The sequence below is a fragment of the Oryctolagus cuniculus genome, chromosome 18 (assembly GCF_964237555.1).
Source record: "Oryctolagus cuniculus chromosome 18, mOryCun1.1, whole genome shotgun sequence".
In the NCBI taxonomy this organism is placed as follows: Eukaryota; Metazoa; Chordata; class Mammalia; order Lagomorpha; family Leporidae; genus Oryctolagus; species Oryctolagus cuniculus.
The window spans coordinates 55,518,411-55,534,652 of NC_091449.1; the positions used below are offsets into that span (position 1 = coordinate 55,518,411).

Here is a 16,242-nt window from a genome sequence, read left to right on the forward strand (position 1 = left end):
ACCCACGTGGAGACCTGGAAGTAGCTCCTGGCTCCTGGCTTTGAATTGGCCCAGCTCCAAAAAAAAAAAAAAGAAAGTCATCTCTTGATATATAAGTAAGAGAAACATTCCTCCTTCATTAGCATTCCTTTTGCTGTTGGTATAACTTTTTATTTGTGAATTGAGGGTTGTTTGTTTGTTTGTTTGTGGTACGAACGGCCTTTATTGGTTACCATGCAAAAGGGAACAGAGCGCAGGGTTTGACAGCTCCTGCTCCAAGGAAGGTGTCTGCAGACCCGCATAGCGCACGTGGGGAAAAAAAAAAGTGTTTTTTTTTTTTTTATTAACATCAATCTTAGGTTGAGTTTTTGTGTTCACTTTTGAATGATGAGAGATTAGATTTTGAATAAAATTTTTCTACAAAAGAATAGTGTTTTTGTTGTATAGCCTCTTTGGTTACTCAGTTCTGCTATTGTGTTATAGAAACAGCTGTAAGTCATAGGTGAAAGAATGAGCATGGCTGTGTTCTGGTAAGATAGTATTTATGAAAACAGATGTTGGGCTACACTTCGCCAATCTTTGGTTTTGACTGAGCTGACCTAATCTTTGTTGTGCCATGTGAAGTGTCATTTTCAGACATTTAGCTACACACTTTTAGAAATTGAAAATGTTTTATTTGTGGTTAATGCTGACTTTGCAGCCTTCTTTGCTTATCGTTTTTAGAAGCTAGAATAATATGGTACTGTAATCATGAAATATTTTAGAAGCAGTAATTTTAAGTAATTAAGAATCGCTAATGAACAGTGGAGCCATTCAGTTTGGATTTTAATACTAGTTGTATGACATGAAGCATGTTAGTTTACTTTTATGCTTCAGTCTCTTTTTCAGCAGATTTCATGATAATGTTAGCTATTTCATGGGGTTGCTTTGAGGAATAAATCATTTTTTTGTGCCAGGCACTGACTTTTCCTGTGTTTATGTTCAGTAAATGTTAGTTGCTGCAGTTTAGGACTTTATTATTCTTTACTTTAGGCTGCTGTTCTATTTATCTCCTCTGCTATTAAACCACGACCATATTTTTGGTTCTGGATCATGCAGTGCATCATTCTGATGTCTCTTGAACTTCAGAGTGTTATATTTCATAGACTCTACTCATGTGTTTTCTTTTTTTTTTTTTTAATCTAATTTATTTGAAAGGCACAGTTAGAGAGCTTCCATCTGGCTGCAATGGCAAGGGCTGGGTCAGGCTGAAGTCAGGAACTTTATCAGGTTATCAGGGTCTCCCACTTGGTTGCACAGGCCCAAAGTCTTGGGCCATCTTTCACTGCTTTTCCAAGTACATTAGCAGGGAGCTGGATCTGAAGTGAGGCAGCCGATACTCAAACTGGTGGCCATATGGGATGCCAGCATTACAGGTTGCTGCTCAACCTGCTACATCACAATGTCAGCCCCTGTTTTCATTTGTTAATGTCTTTGAAATTGGGGTGCATTTAAGAATTGATACTTGGGGCTGGTGCTGTGCCCAGTAGGTTAATCCTCCACCCGTGGCACCAGCACTCCACATGGGCGCCAGCTCTAGTCCCGGCTGCTCCTCTTCCAATCCAGCTTTCTGCTCTGGCCTGGGAAAGCAGTGCAAGATGGCCCAAGTACTTGGGCCCCAGCACCCGCATGGGAGACGAGGAAGAAGCACCTGGCTCTTGGCTTTGGATCGGCGCAGCTCCAGCCGTTGTGGCCATCTGGGGAGTGAACCAACTGAAGGAAGACCTTTCTGTCTCTCCCTCTCACTGTCTGTAACTCTACCTCTCAAATATATAAATAAAAATCCTAAAAAAAAAAAAAAAGAATTGATACTTTGTTATAGTTTATTGGGCAGTCTGTTTTCTCTCAGTGGTACCTACAATAATGATGTTAATTACTATTGATAGTATCTTTTTTTTTTTAAAGATTTATTTATTTATTTGAAAGACAGTTACAGAGACAAAGAGAAGTCTTCCATTCCCTGGTTCATTCCCCAAATGGTCACAACGGCCGGAGCTGTGCCAATCTGAAGCCAGGAGCTTCTTCGGGTCTTTCATGCAGGTGCAGGGCACCAAGGACTTGAGCCATCTTCCACTGCTTTCGCAGGCCATAGCAGAGAGCTAGTTTGGAATTGGAGCAGCCAGGACTCGAATTTGTGCCTATATAAGATGCTAGCACTGGAGGCAGCAGCTTTACCTGCTTTACCCTGGCGCCGGCCTTGACAGTATCTTGTATTTAATGAAATAGGTTATATAATTTATAACATGTTATATAATTTATATATGTAATATGTTATATAATTTATCTTGACAGTATAATTATGAGTAAGAGTCCATATAATAAATTTGTACATTGAGAGGGACTGTTTACTATTGTAATTTTGGGCCATAGAGAAGACTGATTCCCTCCTGCCACTTCCTTCCCCTTCTTAAATACTTTAGAAGACATATTTACTTTTTGGAAAGATCTTAAAAATCCTAGTGTGCTGATTAGCTACATAGTACAGTGTGGTTTGTCCAGCTTGCTCGTAGCACTTTGTACTGTGCCTGTATGAGTGATCTTCAAAACGTTCATGGAAATTGTGAGTTATGAAACAACTGCATGGATTTCAGGTTTTTTGCACCAAAATAAACTTATTCTTCAATCCAGTGTTTTCATTTACAAGGGCCTAAATGAAACCCACCAGTATTCAACAAATTCTGATGTTTGACTTATACCCATCGTCTGCTGTACAGGCTGGTTTTGCATGTACTTCATCCGCTAGGTGCTTGTGAACCTAATTGAGTAATACTCATGTATTCCACTTACAATTAATAGCCTGGCTCTTTAAAGCCTTTCCTTCATCGTTGTCATGTAGGAGGAGGTCTTAACACATTCTAGATTGTACAGGCTTTAGAAAACAGAAGTTCAAACTGTTGGGTTCCAGTCATCTGATTATACAAAGCCATAAAGGCCTATAGTTGGTGACTGGGAACTTGATTTGTTGTTTCTAGAAAGCTTTTCTCTTGAGTTCCTTTTTTTCCCATTGGTATAGTTGATCAGTTACTACTTTTTTTTTTTTTTTTTTTTTTTTTTTTTTTTTTTTTTTTTTTGACAGGCAGATTGGACAGTGAGAGAGAGAGAGAGAGAGAAAAGTCTTCCTTTTCCGTTGGTTCACCCTCGAATGGCCGCCGCGGCTGGCGCACCCCGCTGATCCGATGGCAGGAGCCAGGTACTTATCCTGGTCTCCCATGGGGTGCAGGGCCCAAGCACTTGGGCCATCCTCCACTGCACTCCCTGGCCACAGCAGAGAGCTGGCCTGGAAGAGGGGCAACCGGGACAGAATCCGGCACCCCGACCAGGACTAGAACCTGGTGTGCCGGCGCCGCAAGGCGGAGGATTAGCCTAGTGAGCCGCGGCACCGGCCCGGTCAGTTATATTAAGTGAAGTTGCAGAGCAAGAATTAGTCACATTTTGAAAAGTAATAGAGGTTGCAGTTGCTTCTCCCGAAAAGAAGAATGGCCAGTTGTTAGTAATCATGATCAAAGATCTAACAGTGGGTTTTTACAAATGTTACGAGTGGCAGCTAACATACTGTGAATTGCTGATATCTTAAAAACAGCTGGCAAAATGTAGTAGTAGGTAAAACTGTTATTTGATCATCATCTGGGTCCCAGCTCTTTAATTGGTTGGTGTCTCTGAGGGGACATTCTGAACTACATCTCTGATGTAGCACTATGGAGTTGTTGTTTTTTGAAGCATGCCCTTTGTCCTTCCCTAGACATTCCAGCTGCAGCTTCTGTCTCCAAGCAGCAGCATTGTCCCAGCATTTAACACAGGGACCATCACACAAGTCATTAAAGTTCTGAACCCACAGAAGGTGAGTAGCACATTTCAAGCCAGTATCTGAGCAAAAGGTAAGCATTCTTTATTTAAATTTCTGCTTTGTTTCTCTGGGTTTTTCTGACGCAGAAGAAATCTATGAAAACTCATGATCTAAATTTAAATTCCACGTTCTATTATAGAAAATAAAGGGAGTCCAAAGGCATCACATGGATTAATAGAATCTCACTAAAATGCAACTTTTAAAAATTTCTCTATTTGGGGCCGGCGCCGCGGCTCACTAGGCTAATCCTCCGCCTAGCGGCGCCGGCACACTGGGTTCTAGTCCCGGTCGGGGCGCCGGATTCTGTCCCGGTTGCCCCTCTTCCAGGCCAGCCCTCTGCTGTGGCCAGGGAGTGCAGTGGAGGATGGCCCAGGTGCTTGGGCCCTGCACCCCATGGGAGACCAGGAAAAGCACCTGGCTCCTGGCTCCTGCCATCGGATCAGCGCGGTGCGCCGGCCGCAGCGCGCCGGCCGCGGCGGCCATTGGAGGGTGAACCAACGGCAAAGGAAGACCTTTCTCTCTGTCTCTCTCTCTCACTGTCCACTCTGCCTGTCCAAAAAAAAAAAAAAAAAAATTTTTCTCTATTTGGGAGATGAAAGGTCTAATTTTTGGGCAGGGCATTGGAGACATTTAAATTCATATTGAAGTTGAAATCTGAGGTAAGAGCATTTGATGAGCCAGTGTGTTTATTTCCTTCAGTATCTATGAAATTAACAAAGATGGATACATTGTAAATAAAGCAGCTGAATGAAAAATAGAGTTAGGAACTGAAATTAAGTAATATTTCATTATATCATCTCAAGAAGTAAGGTGACTGTACTTAATGGTAATCTGTTGACTGATTTTTTTTCGAACAGATTTTGAGAATGAGTCAGGAAATTTCTTCACAATGAAAGATTCTCTAGTACTTCCTCACAGATACCAGTGTACTTTTTTCCTTTTGGATCACTCTGCCTTTCCTCTGCTTCTGTTTTGGGCATCTGCCAATAGCCCAAGGACAAATTCCTTTGAACATCTGATACATAGAGTAAAAATTTTCTTAGTGTATTAATTAGTGAAATCTGCCACATCAAGTTAAAAGTACTTAATACTTGAATTTTTTTAAAACTACTGCTACTATCTGTGAATTATTTTTCTTTTATGCCTTGGGAACAAAACAAGTTTCTGTTCACATATACTGTAGGTTTCTCAGATCAATCAACAGTGTATTTGAATGTAGAGCATAGATGAGCATGCATTGACCTAATTTTTCTAGCAACTTGGATACAGCAGCTGAATCGTTGGGAAAAGCATTCAGCAAGGATTACTAGGTAAAGGCTCCCAAGTGCTTCTGTTGCTCTAGTACAGTTCTAGGCAACCATGTGTTCCTGTTCCTCTGCTGGCCAGTTGATATTGGCTCAAAGCTGGGTTGTTAGGTAGTTTTTGTTGTTACTGTGTGTCATTTTTAAGAGACAGCTTTGCTTTAAAGTAGTTTGTTAACCTCTAAAATTAAAAGTCTTTGTGTGGACTGAAGATTTCTAGAGATTATTTATTTATTGGAAAGAGTTACAGAGAAGGAGAGCCAGAGAGAGAGAGAGATTAATCTTCCATCTGCTTGTTCACTCCCCAAATGGCCACAATGGCCGGAGCTGGGCTAATGTGAAGCCAGGAGTCAGGGGCTTTCTTCTTGGGCTCTGACGTGGGTGCAAGGGCCCAAGATCTTGGGCCATCTTCCACTGCTTTTCCAGGCACATTAGCAGGGATCTGTATTGCAAGTGGAGCAGCTGGCACTTGAACCAGCATCCATGTGGGATGCCAGTGCTGCAGGTGGTGGCTTTAGCTTCTGTGCCATGGTGCTGGCCCCAATTCTAGAGACTTTATTTCACTAATTTGAGATTCTTTTTTCCTCTTACAGCAACAGCTGCGAATGCGGATCAAGCTCACATATAATCACAAGGGCTCAGCAATGCAAGATTTAGCAGAAGTGAACAACTTTCCCCCTCAGTCCTGGCAATGAAGGCCTGGCACCATTCTTGTTCTTATTCTACTCAATCAAAGGAACTCTGGGAAGGACGTTGTGATTGCTGGCAAGTCCCCCCCCAACTGTACCATGGGCATGAGGAGCTGAAGAGAACTGTTGAGGAGGATTTTCCTGAAGTTACTGCTGACTTTGAAGCATTGTTAAAGACTAACGTCCTCTCCTCCACTGTTGAAGCTGGCTGCTTCTGGAGGCTACTTTGCACTCTCCTCCTCTCTCCCTTTTCCATACTTCTCCACCCTCCCATATTTACAGCCAGAATCCATGTTCCCTGGGCCCCTGAAGAAATAAGCAGCTGGTCTGGAGGAGAGGACTGAAATTCATGGCGAGAAAACACTCACTCTGTCTCTGCAGCAAAGAGTTGCCCTTTCTTTCTACTATTGTTTCTCGGTGGACTGGGCAAGGTGGGGTATTTATTCCTCACTAGCTGGGTTACCATCTTTAGGCGCTTTTTACATCTGGCATTCGGAATGGAAATGTAACAGTGGACATTAGGGAGCCCTGCCTTTTTCTACTGGTTCCCCCAATGTTTGAAAGAGGCATTAGGCTCCTGGTGGCCTTTCCTGTGCATTGCTGTATACACACAGACACACACATGTATGTACATTTGTTGTTGAGAACTGGTCAGACCTTGAGATGATTTGTAAACACTGGACAGATGCAGTAAAAGGAACTTTTGTCGAGATTTGGCATGAAGGATATGGTGCTCTATTTGTAATAGATACTTCCAAGGCTCTTCTAGCTCCCCTTTCTCTCCATTCTGTAGCTATAGTCATGAATACTCTCCGTGATTTTCAAAATCGAGTCCCCTTAAAATGCAAAGTGAAACTTTCTAAAAGTACTTTAATTAGTTATCAGTGACCCCATTCCCTTCACAGGTTTTGAAGTTTCCCCTAAGCCTGTGACTTGCCTGTTTGAACTGTGGTAAAGGAGTGGAAAGAGGAATCCACCAGTTCTAAAGATCAGACTCCCTAACAAAAGCAGCTCTACCCATAGGAAGAGTGAATATCAGACTTGGCCTGGAGCACGTTGGAGTCATCTTATCCATTACTCCAAACCTCCCTTTTTGTTTCCTGAGCCTGGCTTGGACCTTGGCATTCCATTTGAATTCCTTCTTCTAACTGGAACATTTGTGTTGTATCTGTAACACTGGCACTGAAATAAAGACCACACACTTAAAGAACTCTTTCCTATATCGTACTTTATGGTGTTGGAATGAAGCCTTGTAGCTTCCTTGCCCCTATGTCAGAGAAAGTCTTATGGACACCATAGGGTAGGAATATAATTTTGTGAGTTTGAGAACTTGGTCTCTTGGAAGAGATCAGTCTTATGAATATCTGCATTAAAGATTTGAGGTTTTTAAACTAGTGAGAGTGCCGAGTGCTTTTTAGAAAGGATCCTTGTGTTTTCAAACCTTAAAGTTGAGTTGTGCATGTTGAATATACTGTGTATGTTCAGGTATACAGGCGTTTTGTTTTATATACTGAAAAGAGAATGTGAGGCCCACCTTGCTCTTACAATCATTACTGTATTGAGTACAGTAGAGTGACTACTTTGGCTTCAGACTGAAACCTGGATACAAATACCCTTTTTCCCTCCATTTCGCAAAGCCTTTATTTAAAATCTTCAGTGTTTTGTCAAATCTAGCTCTGTATCAGATGCTAGCCTATTCCTAACATTTGACAAACTGGAGGTGAACTAAAGGCTCCAAAGGGAAAACCTTCTGGTCTTACTAATATATAAGAGCAAGATCTGCTAAAATTTATGCCACTGGGTAAATGATGGCCGAGTCAAAACCAGATTATTATCTCTTGAATAGTTCTCAGCAAATTAAGGGTGGACTCGTGCTTATTTCAGACAGCCGCTCTGCCTGTGCAATGAAAAATAGCCTTTTCAAACTTTCTTTGCAGACTGATTTCACTGGATGGATATTTAATGCTGTGAAATGTGATAGGATTAACATAATATTGGTGGATTTCTTGAATAGAATTTGTCTTAACATTCCTCTTTGTGTAGAGGCTTTATTTTCTCTCTTACATTTGTAGCTAACCAGCTCAGGTTTTCCTAGTTGAACTGAGTTGAATCTCTGAAGAAATCTGCTCAACACCATGCTATCAGTGCTAGCTAATGGAGCAGAAGGGGCAAAGCATCTCGCTGGGTGATCATAGTTTTGAGTTAGAGTTAGTGGTCATCCGTGGCTTTGTCTAGAAGGAATAAAATATGGCCTTAACACAAAGGGTGCTGCGTAGACTAGGAATGACTTTCAGAGACTGAACCTGAGCACCATACTGAAGGACTAGCAGCCAAATAACTGCCTAGGATACTGATGGTGGTGAAGACTGTTTCAAACGATTGGATCTTTGAAAGCTTCAGCGTGCCTTAGTTTCTAGGATCAGAATTACTTCTCTTCTCACTTGGCCTTGCAGCTAAAAGGAGAAATCCCTTAATTTCTGTAAACACTTGCACATTTCAGCAATTCCTTTCCCAAGTATAACTATTTAAGGGGGAGCGCATTTGGATGAATTCACAACTTCAGAGCCATTATGAGAAAGGAGCGATTTCCATGGCTGTTGAATAACCCCGGGGTGATAGGCAGTGAGCCCTCAGACACTTCCTCCAACAATTTCACCTGCACTTGTACCTCATTATTTCCCTCTTCCACAGTAGTTTGTATCCTGATTTCCCCTGACCCCTCACCTCCAGTAATCTTAAGGGAGAATTCATCGAAGTAATCTCAAATAACTGTCGGATGGGTGCTCTCCCCAAAAAGCTTCTCCCGCAATGCTTTGGTGCTGTTACCTTGAGGTGGTTTGGACAGTCATGGAAGTTTTGCGCTGTGTATAGTGATCATCTGTTAATGTTAAGGTCTTTCTCGTTTAAAGAAACATTCCTCAGTGTAAAGTTTGGGAGGAGATTTCTTTCCTCTTGCTAGGTTAAAAGTGTGGTTTGTGCCCCTTGTTTGTCCCCTGCATATATGCAAATAGACTTAAAACTGTCCAGGACTAATGATTGGAATATTTTCACCTACCAAATAACATGCTTTCCATTGTTACGTCCTTCTAGAACAGGTGGAAAGGTAAAGGATACTGCTTTTGAGGCTCAGCTTATTATCTTCTTCATTGGAAAATTTTTGGGCCATGAGAACTAGGGGAAAGAATGAATTTGAATGTTTTATTTTTTTCCCCTAGTGAATGTATTATAACCACAGTGTCCTAAACAGAGCGAGCGAGCGAGCAAGCGATTGAGAGAGCGAGCGAAAAGTAGAAATTCACAAACTTTGTGGTTGGGGCAATGGTTGTACATGTCCGTATTTACGTTTGGGAGTGGGGAGGATAATCTAAGAATTACTCAAAAAGTCCTGAAGTTTGAAATACTCTTAATCATCTTTGGCTCAGGAGGGTGGAGCTGCTTTTAGAACTGGAAGTGAGTAACTTTCTCAAGCAATAGCAGTGAGCGGGGTCCCATCAACAAGGTTCCAGGACTTGGAACACTAACCCAGAAGAAAACGTGGAGAAGCAGCTTGCACAGTTGCTTTGTGAACGTCCATGAGACTGATTCTGGCTTCAAGATGGAGCATTGGAGTTGTTTGTTTTTTGAACCTGCATTTGCGCTTTGTGTGTTTTGTTTTTGTTTTCTCTCTGGAGCCTCATTGGAAAGGGCTTCTGTACTCTTTCCTTTGGAAGCTCCCTATTTGTTCCTGTAAAGTCCCTTTTCTTTCAAAATGTTGTAAGTTACATTTTCATTCAGCCCCATCACATCTTCTTTACTGTAAAAATATTAAAAGCTGTTTCCAAGTGGGACAGCTAATGAAGTTCTAATTATTGCAGACATATTTTTGAGATGTAAAAAAAATTAAAAAATGATAAGTCTTAGAGGTGAGTGAGGTATAAAATGGATGTAAACATTTACATGGGATGCATTAGAATTCTGTGTGTATTGTCTTTTGGTTGAAACAAATTATGAACAGTGACTAATAATAAAAAGTCAATACTCAATGATTTAAAATTTTGTATTCTTGCTTCTTATAAGTGAATTAGAAGCCTTGAATGAATTCTTTCTCTAGAGCTTTGAACTAAACTTACTGACTTGTTAATGTTCCTTATATACAGTGGCATCATCAAGAGAGGAATGTAAAGCAATTGAAAATCTTGTAGGTGTTACAGTGAAAAAGTCTTCAGCACAGTTGGACATTTTCACAATAATATGATTCCTTCATGTTCACCTTCTCCGCAGTTGAATTGACAAGACAAATCATCAAGATGAAATGCACAGGAAGGGTGGTTGTGGAGTTTTAGTTATAACTTGTTTTGGGAATTGTTCAAGTATATCTGTGACTGGAAAGAGATTTGACTCAAATGAGTTCTAGATTATGGTCTAATTAGAGTTCCTTTTTTGTGAATTTTTTTCTGGAGGTTGGAAGGTTTAGGTTTTCTGTTTTCTGGTGATCCCTGACAGTTCTTGATTGAGAAGGGGAGGATGAAATACTTCCCTGATTGAAGGGTGAACACCTTGGCCATTATCTAGTTTGTGCAGAAGTGCCCTTTGGCGCTGTTTGATAAGCAACATTTCTATAATCCTCCCTTACATATGGCTTAGCGAAAATTCATCTTTAATATTAAATTTAGTTGACACTTTATGTGTAATTAGATGAAAATGTAAATGTTATAACACAAAAGTTTAGCCAGTAATAGACTCCAGACGTTACTTAACAACACTGATAAATTGTGCTCAGATTTGAACTTCATTATGAAAGACTGAATTTTTATCATTTCTTTTTTTCTTTCTTTCTTTTTCTTTTTTTTTTTTTTATTTTGACAGGCAGAGTTAGAGAGTGAGAAAGGTCTTCCTTCCATTGGTTCATCCTCCACATGGCCACTACGGTTGGCGCACTGCGCTGATCCGAAGCCAGGAGCCAGGTGCTTCCTCCTGGTCTCCCATGCGGGTGCAGGGCCCAAACACTTGGGCCATCCTCCACTGCCTTCCCAGGTCACAGCAGAGAGCTGGCCTGGAAGAGGGGCAACCAGGACAGAAAAGGTGCCCCAACCGGGACTAGAACCTGAGTGGCGGCGCCAGCCTTTATCATTTATTTCTATGCTATATGCTCCTCATAGTTGTCTCCATATTCAAAAAATACAAGTGTTCAAGAAAAAATTTTCTTCAGACTGAAACGGTACATACTTCCTGTTTGTTAGAAAACAAAATGGGAAATAACAAAACTGCTCAGGAGAGTAATAAGGGGTTTAGGCGTAATGATGACTGTTATCATTAAGGGAGAAGGAACTACATATAAGTAAGTAAATGTGAAACTTCTGTTGAGATTTGGTAGACTTGAGCCTTCTCTAGATTTCCTTCCATTTTTGCAGTGAAGTGTGGGCACGTGTGTGCAGTGCTTGAGTGCTGGGAAGGTGGAAGCTGCTCTAGGAAGGATACAGAGAAGAGGCATTCTAATGACTTCTGTCTCTTGGCTTGATCCAAAGAGTGATTTTTGTAATGATGAACCTGCAGTGAGGGCAGATGGGTTTTTGCATAAAAAAATCCCAGAGGAATTTATTTTTAGGGTTAGCCTCAGCTGTTTACCATTTCCAGAAATTGTAGTTACGTAACCTATGGCATACATAAATGCACACTGCCTTCAACATATTCATGGACAGCATGAATATGTGACCTTTGAAACAAAGTATAAAATGTTAATGGCAGTAACATGATCTGAAAACTCAGGATCAACTGGTTGTTAACTTTTGAATTGGATCTTGGGTCATGGGGATGTTTAAGAGTAGCTACATTATAATCCCCTGAAACATTTGGGCTGGTGCCCCCCCCCCCCGCCCCATTTTGACAAAGGTACTACTGCTGCCAATATGAAAAAGTGGTAAGTACATAACTTAAACCTATGCTTTTATTCTGAATTGGTGCTTTAGCCTGCTATCCTGTTAATTAAGCCAGACACTGACCAGTGCTATTCCTCAGCACGAGTACTCAAAGGATAATCCTGCCCAGATCTTTTCTTGTTGGGTAATCAACCAAGAGTTGCTCATGGGATCTGGGAAAGGTACTACATGGTACCCCCAAGAAGCTAGCTTGTAGAAACACTCTGAAACACATTTTTCTGTCAAGCTTGCTTCCATCTCCATACTGGTACCTATCCCTTATATACCAGGGTTCTTTCTATACAAAATCTGTAAGCTCTGAAATGGGAATCCAGCTACCTTGTATAGCTTATTGAAAGTAACTTCCAGGTAGAAGGAAAATCCGGAAGGCAGACAACCTAAGAGCGCTTTTCACCTTACTTAGAGACAAGTCATTTTTAGAAAATTACTTACTTGAAAGAGTGACAGGGGAGGGCAGAAGGAGATGTGTTTTCTATCCACTGGTCCCCTCCCCAAATGGCCACAACAGCCAGCTCTCCATCCAGGTCTCCTAGAAGGGTGGCAGGGGGCCCATCTGCTGCTTCCCTAGGCACATTGGCAAGAAGCTGTGTCAGAACAGCTGGGACTTGAACTAGCATTCCAGTATGCGTGTGGGCATCCCCAATGGCAGCTTAACCTCTGTACCACCAGTGTGCTCGCCTGGGCATTGGCTTCTGTCTTTGCCCAGCCCCAGCTATTGTCAGCATTTGAAATAAATACCTCCCGACAGATACCTCAGGAATACAAACTACTTTGTTAGATTCCAAACTCTCTTGTGTTCTAAGCCATCAATTACAATCTTCTAGACATATAGTTATGTCTATATATGTCTATATATGTCTATATATGTCTATATATGTCTGGTCTGGGAGAGGCAAGCTGAAGCAGTGAATAACAGGTGATACCATCTTCAGCAATTACTCAAAAGTCAAGAAATTAGTGTTTTTCTTTTTTTCCTGAATTCCTGGTTGAAAATTGAACACCTGTTAAGAGGGGACGATCTGGAAATTCAGAAGTCTAGAAGCCTTTTAAGGAAAAAATTAGGAAGAATACTTTTTGAGAAACAGTGAATCCTGAATTTGGAACTTAAGAACTATAACGGCCACTCTGAGTCTCAGCTGTGTGCCAGGCATTTTGTAAGCATTGTTCACTTAATCTCCAGGATAACTAGTAGGCAAATATTAATCTCCATTTCACGGCTAAAGAACCGAAGGCTTAGATCAAGTGACTTGCACATCGGTATAGATCTAACAAGCGGGGGAGCTGTGATTCGGACTCAGGCTGGCTCCAGAGCTGGCCCGCAGGCCACAAAACTACCCTCACCGCAGGAACTACGGGCAAGGAAACGAACTTTTAAATTTTCTTAACTAGCCTTGCAGATTACAAAATGGCTCACAGGCCAGGAATAGGATTCTGATCATCTTTGCTCATTCTGAGCAGAAGAGGTTGTTAAACTGTGGCTGGGAAGCACGCTGACGTCTTGCATCTGAGGTTGGGCAGAACTGGCTGAAGGTCGAGAACGTCCCTCCCTCGTGAGTATTCTCGACAGTTCGTACAGCCCCCTTCCAAGTGTGAAGCAGAAAACCGTCGTGTGGAGCGAAGTCACACGAGCCACTCGCGGCGGGCGACCGCGTCCTGTCCCGACTGACAGGTGCAAGCCCACCAGACGCTTCCTCCATCCGCGAGGTTCAGCGCCGGCAGCGGTCGCCCTGCGCCCTCAGTCCCCCAGACCCTAGGCGGCCGGCAGCCCAGGCCCGGCCCTGCGGCGGGGCCAGGCTCCGCCCGCCCGGGCCTCGGCCGCTCCTCGGCCGGGATGCGGCTCAGCTGCCGCGCCCGCAGCGACGCAAGGCCGGCAGGGGCCGCGGGGGCGGGGCCTGGGGCGGGCCCGGGGCGGGGCCCGCGGGGGGCGGGGCCGCCGGCTGCTCGCGCGCGCCGCCGAAGCTCCGCGCGCCGTCGCGCCGGCCCGGCGTCCCTGTGAAGCCTCGGCCGCCGATGGGGGAGGTGGAGCCGGGGCCCGCGGGCCCGCTGGAGCCCCCGGAGCCGCCTGAGGCGCCCGCGATCCGCCAGCCGGGAGGGATCCGGGTCCTGAAGGTGAGGCGGACGAACCGGCGGGCGGGCCGGGGAGGGGATCCTAGAGGGCAGAGGCCGCCCCCGCCCCGCGCGGTCCCCGAGGCAGCCGGCGACCCCCGCCCCGCGTCAGGCTGTCGGCTGCGACGCCCCACAGCCCCACTCTCTCGGCCGGGGGCGCCGCGGCCCCTGCCGAGGCCTCCGCGTCGCTCCCCCGCCGAGGCCTCGGCCGCCTCCGTCCCTGTCGCTGCCCATCCTTGGCCGCGCGCCGCCAGCCCCGCAGGCCCACGCCTCCGAGCCACCGGCTGCCGCCCCCCGGGCCTGCCTCAGTCGCCCCTGGGCCCCGGGGGCCGGCGCCGGGGGGCTCCGAGGGCCGACCGCTCCCGGCGCGGGAGCGGGGCTGGAAGTACGCAGAGCTCTCCCCGGACACCTGAAGACATCACCCCAGCGGGAGGATGGCGGCGGTGATTGGCCGGTGCTGCGGGGTGCTCGGGGCCGCGCGGCCGGAGCGGGCACTCTCGGCCCTCGGGGTTTGCTACCCAACTTAGGACCCGGCGCCGGCTCGCGGACGCCGGCGGGGAGCGCGCCCCGCCCCGCCCCGCCGGGCAGGAGAACCCCGGGACGAGCCGCTCCGCGGGGACTCGCCGGGCGCGTCGCGCGGGGGAGCCGGGGCCGGGCCGAAGGGGCGCTCCTGCGTGCGGGAGCCGGCCGGCGACCCGGCGGGACGGGGCTGGGGGAGCCGTTATGCAACAGGCAGCCGGTGGGGCTGGGGCGGGGGGCAGGAACTGGGGAGTGGGAGGCTGTGGAGATGGATGCGGGCTGGGAGGCAGAGGCGGCTTGGAGATGATGGCTGGAAGTTTCGGCGTACCAGGAATGTCCAAGGTGGGGAGAGGACAGTGCAGATGGTTAAAGGGAGTGGTTGTGGGAAGCTCACTGGGCGGAGTTTGCTACTAGCCTTTGGAATAGTTGCTGAGAAATTTTTCTGTAGGTCAAATGTGTGAACGAGGTGTCCTTCGGAGGTGGAATGGGATTCCTTCTAGAGTTAAGGAAGAGAGAGCGAGCGAGCGACAGGATTTGAAACTTGCCACAGGGAAGGAAGAAAGGAAATTTGTGTCTTTCAGAAATACTGTGGGAAACAGGGAGAACACATGATGCTCAAGAATGCATTAATCCTTGTTAATTGGGATTGTGGTTGAGCAATATTGTGTTATTAAGATTATTATTAAGTTAGGATTATTAGGACATCCCCCAAATGGACTCTCTCTCTCTCTCTCAAATAGTTATGATAGATCTGTGAATCCATGAAACATTGCATAGACTATAATTCTGTAGAATGGGAAACATTTTCTCCTGCTTTTATCTCCCAGTCTTAACACAGGGACTTAAATAGCTTTTCATAGTTTAACTCTGACTTCTGTATAAGCCTTCTACCTGTTTATTGGTATTTATATAATATATAATATTGGTATTTATGAAAGTGTCAATTGTGGATAAACAGAATACAGAATTTCCTCTGGCCTGGCTTACTAGGAAATGCCCTAGAAGATAAACAGCTTTGGACTTTTTGGTAACAACTGTTTTTGGTGATGGAGTGAGTTGTGAGAGGAAACTTAATTGAGACATGAGGACCTTTATTGAAGACAGACTACCACTGGTTCCCTCATGTTCCAATCTGGGGACCATTAGAGACATTCCAGTAGTTGGTGTTGATTACCATACTGAGCTCCTGCTGTGGGAGGCATCTCTTGTTTTATTGCGGCTAGTATAGCTCTCCAAGTAAAGGCTAATGTAACTTAGCCTATATAAGTTGGCTAGATTAGGTCAAGGTCCATCTGCATGAGGTTTTGGAAAATTTTGTTAAAAATATGATTTCAGGTTTATTTAGCAAATTGCTAATGCATAGATTAATAAGTTTTTCAGATGCTTTCTATAGTTTTGAGATTTGTTTGTTTATTTCTTGTTCAATCTGTAGAAGATAAGAAGTTACAACTAATCTAGTTGGTGGTGTAAAATTCACTTAAGGTTTTATCAAAATTGTGTATATTGTTTTTTTTTTTTTTTTTTTTTTGACAGGCAGAGTGGACAGAGAGAGAAAGGTCTTCCTTTGCCGTTGGTTCACCCTCCAATGGCCGCCGCTGCAGCCGGCGCACCGCACTGATCCGATGGCAGGAGCCAGGATCCAGGTGCTTTTCCTGGTCTCCCATGGGGTGCAGGGCCCAAGCACCTGGGCCATCCTCCACTGCACTCCCTGGCCATAGCAGAGAGCTGGCCTGGAAGAGGGGCAACCGGGACAGAATCCGGCGCCCTGACCGGGACTAGAACCCGGTGTGCCGGCGCCGCAAGGTGGAGGATTAGCCTATTGAGCCACGGCGCCGGCCCAAAATTGTGTA

At 44.8% G+C, this 16,242-nt stretch overlaps 2 protein-coding genes across 7 annotated transcripts in view; both read left to right on the top strand.

Annotated features, from left to right (window-relative positions):
* AP1G1 (adaptor related protein complex 1 subunit gamma 1) overlaps window positions 1-9,884 on the top strand; it is a 100,764-nt gene extending 90,880 nt beyond the window's left edge. For 2 of the 3 annotated variants that reach the window (XM_002711697.5, XM_070062688.1), the window contains 2 exons: window positions 3,758-3,856; window positions 5,757-9,884. In XM_002711697.5, coding sequence (XP_002711743.1) covers window positions 3,758-3,856; window positions 5,757-5,858 — 201 coding nt within the window. In that variant the 3' untranslated portion in view covers window positions 5,859-9,884. Of the gene's footprint in view, window positions 1-3,757; window positions 4,083-4,454 lie in introns of all 3 variants that reach the window. The other variant, XR_011384078.1, reaches the window with a different exon arrangement.
* Window positions 9,885-13,298: 3,414 nt separating this feature from the next.
* PHLPP2 (PH domain and leucine rich repeat protein phosphatase 2) overlaps window positions 13,299-16,242 on the top strand; it is a 92,032-nt gene continuing 89,088 nt past the window's right edge. Inside the window, exon 1 of one of the 4 annotated variants that reach the window (XM_070062685.1) lies at window positions 13,299-13,317. Coding sequence is in view for 3 of the 4 variants with exons in the window: in XM_008257569.4 (XP_008255791.2) it covers window positions 13,778-13,876 (99 nt within the window). In the remaining variant the exon portion in view is untranslated. Of the gene's footprint in view, window positions 13,318-13,708; window positions 13,877-14,649; window positions 14,735-16,242 lie in introns of those variants that run through there. The other 3 variants (XM_008257569.4, XM_051846986.2, XM_017342345.3) reach the window with 3 other exon arrangements.